The following is a 10,481-nucleotide window of genomic DNA, read 5'->3' on the forward strand; positions in this document are numbered from 1 at the left end:
AAAAGAAAAGAAAAGAAAATCCTTCACTGACCATCCCCATCTAAATAGAATTCTCTGCATTTTCTCCTCCCTCAGAATAGAAGCTACAGAACCGTATATATGCCCAACACTTAAAACACCACTTTCCAGACTATCATTCAATAAAATATTTGTTAAATCAACAAATACTGTTAAGTCTCCAATGTTTGAAATTTGCCAACCCTACCTGTCAGATCAAAGGGTATACTGACAGAGTAAAAATGGCGTTCAGTGGTGGGTCTGTCCTTTAGAGAAAAAGAAACCAAAGTAGGTATGTACGACCATCCAAGAGAAATGGCAGAGAACCAACCCAGCCAGGAAAGGAAAAAAGTAACAGAAAAACATTTGCTGGGAAGATTAAATGAGAACACATGAAACACCCAGCACAGGCTTCACATACAAAAATATCCAATAAATTACATGTTGTCTAGAGCTGTTCAAATCTTGACCATCCCATGATTAGAAAAAATCCAACAGGAGGAAGCAATTATTAAAAAAAAAAAAAAATCTAAGAAACCATCTAAGACCAGCTTATCTCCCCATCATCATAACCTGACTTCCCTAAAGAGTAATGCCGGGCATACGGTAGGTGCTCAGTATTTGCTGAATGATTCTGAGAAATGCTCTAACAAGACATAGTCCTGTATCTGTAGAAATTGGAACAAGAAGGTACAGAGCAAACATATGGAAGACAAGTAACTGTTTCAAGAAAAACATGAGGCTAAGAGGTGGCAGTACTTGCACTTAGCCCCATCATTCAACAAGGTATCTAAAGTTTGTATGTTGGGTCATTTCTCCATGCCTATGATTTAAAGGCTATAAACCCAAGTAATGAGGTGCTAGTGGGACATTCAGGCATTCTTTAGATTTTGGCAGAGCTAAACAAATAGATGGTGAAAGGCATCAACACGTCACTGGCCTACAGTTAGCAAAGTACTCTTGGAGCCACAGCTTCATTTTTTCACACGGCACAAAGAGCAAAAGCTGACTTCCTCATCCCCGGAAATTAAGCTAGATATACTGACTGGGTGATTGGAATGGTAGTGACTGCTTCTCTAGAAGAGAAGACCTACATCTCTAAACCAAAAGTAGTTGGTTTTATAACAAAGGTGGACCAGTGGGAAAAGTCTTCATTAGAATAAGGCTGCCTACCTGGGCTTCTGTATAACTCCTTTCCTCTGGCACCTACAAGTCCTATTTGCAATAAACAAAATAACTGCAGTGACGTTCACCCAAAGCTGAGTATCTTAAAACTTTATACCCTCCCCTTCAAGGTACAAATGAACCCCCAAACAAGCCGAAGCAAGAAGTCTCTCAAAGCACACATACCCTAAGTTGAAAAACCATTTATTTCACCGGAAAGAAAAAAAGTGATCCAACTCTATAGGTCTAGCCTTTGGACCAAAAAGAGACCCTGGAGCAGTGAGACTCTCACCAAGGTCATTCCCAAATCCAACAGCCGCAGGAGGCAGGGAGGAGACAGCACAGCCCCCACCACAGTTTCTGCACACAATGAGGCCTGCTGGGAGAACAGAACATGAATGGGAAGCTACAGAAGTTTTGAAGGACAGAAGAACAGGAAAATGGGCAGGAGAGGAAAGGAAAGGAAAGGAAGAGAAGGTCTGAACTTAGCAAGGTAAATTAAGGTCCATGGTTCCTGAGGGACTGAACGCACAGAGCCGAGAACGTCCCGGAGATGGGGTACCACGAAGGGTGTATTCTCATGCACAACCGCAGCTCGGAATTTCAGCCCACACACATCCCACCTGAAAGAGAGCACAATACAGCGGCTTTACAGCAAAGCTCAAAAGGGCTTTCCCATTAAAAACTTCAACATCTTTACAAAGTCTGATAACTTGACACTCCTTTTAAGTTTACTTGTACCCTTCCCCAGTATCACAGTAATCTCTAACAATGGAAAGAGCTTGAAGGCCAGAGAATAACTGGGGAGTCTAAACAATCTCAGACTAAGGTCTTAAATTAATAGCAAATCTTGTTTCATAAAAGTAGGCAAAGAGACATTCCATTGCTCTTGATGATGTTAACATTAGCATTCCTTAGAGAAGGTAATTCCACATCACAAGCTGTCAGCAGAGGACAGGAAAAATGGAAAGGTTCCAATTAGCTCCCTGAGGTTTTTTTTTAAAAAAAAAAAAAACAACAGTATTTTCTATCTAGGAGTTACTGCCAAGGTCCGAGTTAAAAATCATTCAAAGTCTAAATAAAAGTAGCATCAACTGTACAAGTTTTAAGACCTGAGGACATCCAATTCCAACTAGGGAAGAAACTAACTTTGTAAAGAAGGTGTGGAAGGGCATGTATAAGCTACCCATCAAGTCACTGAAGTCTCTTTTCCAGCCCAATCAGTGACTGCCTACTCAATGACCCTGGGAAAGTCACATACCTTCTGCCCTAACTGTAAAGATGACAGTTATCTATCACTCACACAGTTACTATAATTAACGATCAATCATAATGTCTGGGACACACTGGGAGCTACTCAAAACTAAGGGCATTGAGATTTACCCTTAAGCACAACAATAATCTCAAACACCTAGAGCCCAAAGCTGGCAAGTATCAGAAGAGAATATATTCAAGTAGAGCCAAATGGATCATGGGGCTCAAAATCTATGACAGACAGTGGAAAAAGCCAGGGGACTCAGGGTAGAGCTGCTGGCTCAAGAGTATTAAATGCCCAAAACAGCTAGTGAGAAGATGAAGAAGGGAGTGATTTGCTTATGGCAAAGCTCCCAACCCCGGATTTCAACGTCACCAAAGGAGTAAAATTAACAGGTGTGCATGCATACTTAAACATATACCCTGAGAAAGTAGATGATGTCAAAACTAGAACTGTGGGAATAGTTACTTAAAAAAAAAAAAACCTAAGTGACAGGCTGGACTGTTACAGGACAGACTGAAAGATAAAGCAATGGAGTGGGCACTCTATTCAGGGAATAAATCTGAGCTGGGCAAAGAAGGTGGGTGTTAGCATCTATGCCCAGACTTCTTTGTGGAACTTTATAAAAGATAAGTTTTGTATTTCTCTCTACCCCAACTTACCATCAAATAAGTTCTATAAAACTCATAAGGGTTGAACCGTTCAGGAATGTCAGAAATACACTTCAAGATTAAGATGATGCCATTTTGGTAGTCTTCTTAGTAACTGGGACCTGAGCAGTGATGACCAGTTAACTACAGTTATGGACTTTATCATCAGGGGTCATATCAGAACTTTCACACAGCACAAAACAGAACAGGAAACTTGAAGAACTTAGGAATGTCGCACACCTAGGAAACTTAACAAAGGCTCTAAGAAACAAAACACCTGAGCCTGAACGTGTGGGTCCCCAGGTAAGGTTCAATTATAGCATAGTACATAGGTGACCCAAGATTCACCAGCACATCATTCTTTATTTTTCTAGGCACCAATAGAATCAAATTGACTCTCACTACCAGAAGCCCTGAAAAATAGCCATGAGGGCCAAGGAACTCTTATATATTTTAAAGTTAAACAGGTAGGACTTCTCTCTAGCCTGTGAGCCACCCTAGTAACCTTACCCTAACCCTGCAAAAGCAAGCAAGCAGGGCAGCCTAAATGGAGCCCTTTAGGCTGCAGGAGGGATGGCAAAACCAGAAGAAGGAACACCCCACCCCTCTCACCTCAAGCTTTAAAAGGCTGAGTACCGCGCCCGATCGGCATACTGCTCCCGCTCATACCGGGCCATGTCGTACAGAGAATTCCGCGCGGCTGCTGAAGCTTGGGACAACTCACTCTCATGCCCGTAACCGTAGCCCTCTCCAACAGTGGGGACTGGGGCTGTAGCGCGACGCAGGGGGCTCCGATCCCGCCCGTAATATGAAGTGGAAGCTGCAGTAACAGCAGCAGCGGCTGCTGCTGCAGCAGCAGCTGTGGCAGCAGCTCCTGAGGTCGGCAACAGGTGTCTATCGTAGGGATCAAGAGAGGTGGAGGTGAGGTGACTGGCCATGGCTGTATTCTGGACTTGTGGCAGCTGGGACAGGGTCTGCTCTGCGTAATTATACACGGAGGCAGCTGCAGCCGCCACTGCCTCATAGGACCGGGCAGCACGGCAGCGCTTGTAGTAGGCATCGAGCGCTCCGTACGCGTTCTTGTAATACAATGAACCCCCATAGCTCATGGTGTAAGGCGTACGCACTGCTCCGTATTGCTCATTATATTGCTCGGTCAAGTCTGCCACGCGGCCTGAACGATCTATCGGACACTCTTTGGACCAGTGCCCCTCTTTCCCGCACCGATAGCAGCCGCTCTGGTCTCCCATCCCGGGCGCAGTCCTAAGCCGGCTGGTGGACAACTGCACGTGCATTCGTTTGCCTTGAAGAAACAGACGCAAGAAGGGTTGCTATCACTCTTACTCACAGCCCCAGCCCCTACCCCAGACACTGGTCATAGCAATGGCTTTATCTAGGCAATTCTAATGCAGGACTCATCTTTACCAAAAGATAAAAAGGAAAAAAAAAAAGACTCAACTTATAGATTCAGTATAATGACCTGATTTCAGGCAAAGATCAATTAGGTGACGAAATAGTCCAGCTATAACAATAGTTTAAATGCTTAAGAAATAAACTACTCTTGCTCAAAATAATCTCATCCTTTGCCAAGTAACTGCAGGTAAAAATCATCTCCAAACAGCGGCTCAAAGTCAAAAGAAGTCAAAGAAAGAAAGAGTGCCCAATTTTTTTCTGACACCTCCAATCCTTACCAGCAAGATGGATTTTCATTAAGCAAGGGAATGTAAGTAAAGGCCAGTTCTCCACCCTCCTCAAAAACTTCAGAAGAATGGAATAAAAGACTCCAGTGATTACCACTATTAAAGAATGATCTAGACTCAATCCACGGCTGAATGTGACAAGCAAATCTCAAAGTACATCTCTGGAAAAACCCTCATTAACTGGGGAGACTGAGGGGCACAAGTTGAGGGACAGCCTTCTCCCTTAACTGGGCCCTTTAAACTGCTGGTTCTGATCATCGCTGTAACATGGATTCTTTACAATCTGGTAGTTAATTTTAGTGACCCTCTACTAGGGTCAAAGGCAAACAGGGCAAAAACAGGACAGATTGTTCTCAAATGCCTGAAATTTTAGAATACTGTAAAAACCATGGAAGAAAAGGTGGCTGAGGAAAATGGAGAATAACTACTTATACTAGTCAGTGGACCAAACTGCTCAGTTTAAGCAGAATTAAAGTAATTCTCCTGAAACTACCTGAGAGCCTAACTAAGAACATACGCCTAATATTTTTCCTGAAAATTAAAATTTGCATTGTGGAAATGAAAAGTATTACTTCTGAAAATGTAATAAAAGCAGAATCTTTTCTAGAAAAGTTAAAACTAAGTTTTAGTAAGTCTCTACAGAAGCAATTTCTACCTAACATGATCTACCAGCTTATTGGTAAGCAAAATTCCGAAGAGATCCAAATTCTGCAAAAACTTCCCAATGCAATTGGTTATGATGCACCTAAACATATACCTGTCAAAGGAGTAAATGGTCAAAAGCAAGGGAGAGTCAACAGATAGATCCTCTGACATTAGAGAAAATGGTAAACACACAATTTTACCCGCAAAATCAATGTTAGATTCTGGGAGACCAGAAAACACAATAGGGAAATGGGGATGGAAGGAACAAAATATCAAGGTCTACACCGCTGGGAAGTTTAGGTTGCAGGTTACTAAGAGAGTAGATATGCAATTATGCACTTAAGTGCCTTAAAGCGCTAGCCTGTCTCCGGCATTTCCCCAGTGGGCCACTTTGGCACCTAACAAAACCAGAGAAAACAAGTGCAACTAAGAAACCAACTGTGCACATTCCAGACAAAAAGATCATTAATAAATACCTTGATCTAAGGATCTGTTGGTTCTAATGCCAGAAAAAGAAGTTAATTTTTTAAGTATATCTAAAAGAGATTTTAAGTGGGCATGCAATAGAGAAGATACCCAACACTAAGAAACGGAAAAGAAAAAAGACTACCCTAATACCACTCATCAATATACATCTATAACTCTACCAGAATAGCGTTAAGAAATAAAAAACGCCAATATTAAATAAAATAAGATAAAAATAACTAAGCAAAGGTTAGTGTCAGGGGACCTAGGGTTCAGACACCCAGAGTTTTATATAAGGATAATTTGTCCTGAATCAAGACCACACTGTCCTCTCCTTAAACCTAATTGCTACAAGCAGACACCACCTCTTCTGACTGGGCTACAGTGTGGCAAATAGTCCAAAAATTAGGTATCACACCACAAACCCTCTCACAAGAGCAGCCTTTGCTCTCAAGTAACTTGTTGACAAAGTAATTCTCCACTTGCAAATTAAAAAAAAGAAAGCAAACTAGACCTGAGAGACCTGTGTCACTTTTTTTTTTTTTGAGACGGAGTCTCGCTCTGTCGCCCAGGCTGGAGTGCAGTGGCCGGATCTCAGCTCACTGCAAGCTCCGCCTCCCGGGTTTACGCCATTCTCTCGCCTCAGCCTCCCGAGTAGCTGGGACTACAGGCGCCCGCCACCTCGCCCGGCTAATTTTTTGTATTTTTTTTTTTTTAGTAGAGACGGGGTTTCACTGTGTTAGCCAGGATGGTCTCGATATCCTGACCTCGTGATCCACCCGTTTCGGCCTCCCAAACTGCTGGGATTACAGGCTTGAGCCACCGCGCCCGGCCCACTTTTCTTTACTAATGCACAGCAATGCCCACGACACAGGGTACCCATTACTAGCGGAAATAATGATCAGACCTTCAGCTCTGAAAAAAGCCCAATTTAAGGGAAATGGACACCAAAGGCAGCAGTAATGACTCTTAACGAGGGGAGTACTCAGAAACAGAATCCACCACTACATTGTCAGAACACAGGTTTGGAATATATAGCAAGGAGTCACGGGAATACTCCATAATTTGGATAAAGCTTTTTTAATTTTTTAAATTTTTGTTCAGTCCTGCTTAATTAAGCTAAAAAAGGACACTGCTCTTTCTGATACTGGGAAACCAAAGGAGGTGAGAGAAGAGTTCAGATAGCAACTCACCATGATTACCACCCCTGAACTGCCACTGTTGCTTCAGACCTCAGATTTTGGAATATTTGCGTAATACGTACCAGTTGAGCATCCCAAATCTGAAAATTCAAAATCCAAAATGCTCTAACAAGCATTTCCTTTGAGCAACATGTAGGTATTCAAAATGTTGGGGATTTGAGATGCTTCCAAATGAAGTGACAATCCACATCATCACCCATGCTGCCCTCCAGGCACAAAAAATTCATTTGGTTAAGACTCCTAAGATAACACAAATCTAAGTGCTCTATTCACCAAAATTTTATAAAGTCCAGCCCCCCAAACCAATGAAAAGACAGTCATTACTGCCCCTGAAATCCCAGTGCCTCCTCCCCAAGTAGTCCTAAAATCAACCTTCTAATTCTAGAGTAGCCTTATACTCAAAACACAACCCCTTGGTACAGGTATAATAAAAAAGCAACAAGAGCTGTAACTCTTTTAAGAGTTTGTGTAAGGTAGGACAACTTAACAAGGATTCTGCTCCTATAAAAGTGTTGCTTGACATGTTTTTGCGAGGTTCTTCATGTAAAATGCGTAATTCTGATCCTATGCTGAGGGCAATAAATTCAGAGTGAGGAACTCTGAACTGTGCTCTACTATCAAAAAAAGCAAAAACAAAAAACAAAAAAACAACCCAGTAACTCAGAAAGCCTTCAGAGAAAAGGATTTCTGCACTTATGAGCACAAAAGCCTTAGGGGCTCCAAATAAAAGCTGAGTGGTTTTTCTCCAGGCGACATTTGCCTAAGGTAAAGTCTCTAAGTCCCATGCGTTCTACATCTTAAGAAGTCCATTACCCATACTTAATTCTTCACCATCAGCCAGCCAACAGCTGTTATCTTTACCAAACCTCTCCTTTTATGCATCCAACCACTTTCTGCACATAGCCTTGTGTTCAGCCCTCTACCCAAAGAGGGTGTTTCACCTTGAAACTCTGTGTTATCAAGGCCCCTGATGGCCTCCACTGCATCCTCTGCCCGCTCCATGTGTACGAAGGCATAATCTTTCACGATGTCACATTCGATGACGGGACCATACTCCTCAAACTTGGCTCGAAGCTCCTTATTGGTGCAAGTGGGACTGATGTTGCCCACATGCAACTTTGTTGAGGTTTTGCTCTTATTCTTGCTGGCTTCCACGTTGATGTTCACCCCATGAAGCTTGTAATGGTGCAGGTTGCGTATGGCATCTTCAGCTGCAGTTTTATCTTCTATGTGCACAAAGCCGTAATTCTTAATGATGTCACATTCCAGCACCTTCCCATACTGCTCGAAGAGTGAGCGAATCTCCTGCTCTGTAGCCTCCCGGGGCAGGTTTCCGATGAACAGCTTCACCATCCTGACAAGAGCCTGGGAGAAAAAAACAAGATTTCTGACAAAAGACCTTAGGCCCACATCAGTTCATAAAAAACAACGATTTTCACTCTGATGTATATTTCCAGTTTTCTCTCACCCGCCCGCACACACACCTCCACACAATATAATCAAAGGGAAGTGGGAGTGAACTAGGGCCTGCTATAGTAGCCACCATGAACCTGTAAGAATGAGAAGACGTCTGCAATAGGGAGGTCCTTAGTAGACAAAGGATTTAGTAAGAACTGATACGTTCCAACAGAAATGTGCATGAAAAACAGCATATGGAGAGATGGGGGTACTGGGCTTTTCTATCCATTAGGAAAGCAACAGAAAACCAAAGTCTACTAGGCTTGCTGCCTGCCTGAAATTATCAACAGGCTTTTCCTCAAGTAGTAACCAAAGCAGCCATCATTTCCGGGGAAATGGGTCTTGCAATAGCTACATTTGAGTTTTCTTTGGAAGTAGTGAACGCGCGACTCGGATCAGACAGCGAGGAGTGGAGGATAAAGGAAGTACTGGACTGGGGAACGCCTCTCTCGGGGCACCGTCCGAGCTCCCGCGGAACACTGAAATGCGTGGCCGCGGAGGAGAGCTTCAGATTCATTAACCAGACAATGTCTCACAGCCCGAGAAATTCTCGAAACAGGGACGTAATTGCCAGGTATAAGGGAAAAGGGGTTTTCCCAGTGGAAATCTCGAGGCTTCCAAGAGGAGCCACGTCGGGCGCGGGGCAGGGTGGGGGAAAAAAAGCAAGGTATTCTCAGGGGGCGGTGGGGGAAGGGCTGCTCCCGGCTTACCGCGCAATGCCGAGGACCGAGATCGGCTCTCAGTGACGGGTGTGGAGGCTGCGACCCCACCAGGGCACCCCCGAATCCCAAGGGAGTGAGAGAAAATTTAACAGAGTACAAGAAAGGCAATGGAAGGGCTCGCAGTCTCACCCGCACGGAAACCAGCAGGGCCTCCTCCTCGCGGCACGGACGCTTCTGACAAAACGCTAAAATGGCGGCGGCCGCAGCAGTGGCTCTGGGTAGAGGGGGGAGGTGAGCCTACAACCGGATTGGCCACTCAATAAAGTAAAAGGCCGGCGTTCCCGCAGATCCTCTTCCTGATTGGTTAACGCGGACGCCAATTACCTGAGAGGCCGGCAAGAGGTGGAAACGTCTGTAACCTCAGAGCTTTTATGCGAAAGCCAATGGGCACCAACCTCGCGAAGCCAAACTCATTGATTGGGCAAGAAATCAGCGTGAGGGCGGACCTACAAACGTGGGCTGCGCCGGCGGGGTGCGGCCCGCCATTAGGCGGAGCGAGCTAGAGCCCTGGGGTAGCAGTCTTTAGCTTCATGGCGCCAACTTCGTTAAGCTTCCACATTTCGCCACTGCCACGTGCACAGCCAGACACTATTCCGCGCTCCATTCTGCCGTTCACTCTAGTTGTCTCCCTCTAACCTCCCAAGCACCACCCCCCTCGCGGCCAGGACGCTGTGGAAATAGCTTATGCAGGCACAGCCAGGTAAGAAAAACACCCTCCTCCCGCCCACCACCACCACCACCTCAGGAAACCAACCTTCTCCTTGGGCCAGTAGTCCACACTGTATCCTTGAGAGTCCCGGAGCTCCCCCAAAATCAAACCTCTCACAAGTGGTGAAAGGACCTCTGTAATGGCCCAGAAGTAGGCCCAGCAGAAGGCTGCACTGTCCAGGAGACGCTGAGGACAAGTTCCCTCTGGGAACCAGCCTCCCAGGGTCCGCGATGAAGAGTCCTTTCTGTGACCATGGAGATTGAAAGTATACCCCGACCCCACCCTGAGAAAAAACTGGAGCAGCAAAGGTTTTTTTGTTTTATTTTATTGGGCGCCATCAGCCAGGGCTGTTTTAATCCCTTAGAACCGACTTTAGAGGGAAGAGCTTAGTCACAACCAGCTGTAAAGAAAATACAAAGTAACATTCTCCAGAGGGTCCAGCTGCTGTCTTGTTTTCTCTCATCCTTAGGCTGCTTCACATAATCCCATATTCATTAAAGCAAGTAACTTTAGT

The 10,481-nt window shown here is 44.6% G+C and overlaps 1 protein-coding gene across 7 annotated transcripts in view; it reads right to left on the reverse strand.

The window, feature by feature from the left end:
• Positions 1–9,524, reverse strand: part of LOC105512109 (RNA-binding protein 4) — a 33,205-nt gene extending 23,681 nt beyond the window's left edge. For 3 of the 7 annotated variants that reach the window (XM_011942411.1, XM_011942412.1, XM_011942413.1), the window contains exons 1-2: positions 9,388–9,524; positions 8,020–8,443 (exon numbers count right to left, since the gene is read on the reverse strand). In XM_011942411.1, the coding sequence (XP_011797801.1) occupies positions 8,020–8,431 (412 nt within the window). In that variant the 5' untranslated portion in view covers positions 8,432–8,443; positions 9,388–9,524. Of the gene's footprint in view, positions 1–1,347; positions 1,785–3,678; positions 4,370–8,019; positions 8,444–9,246 lie in introns of those variants that run through there. The other 4 variants (XM_011942409.1, XM_011942410.1, XM_011942415.1 and 1 more) reach the window with 4 other exon arrangements.
• Between the last annotated feature and the right edge of the window lie 957 nt (positions 9,525–10,481).

The sequence above is a fragment of the Colobus angolensis genome, unplaced genomic scaffold, assembly GCF_000951035.1.
Source record: "Colobus angolensis palliatus isolate OR3802 unplaced genomic scaffold, Cang.pa_1.0 Scaffold21, whole genome shotgun sequence".
Taxonomy (NCBI): domain Eukaryota; kingdom Metazoa; phylum Chordata; class Mammalia; order Primates; family Cercopithecidae; genus Colobus; species Colobus angolensis.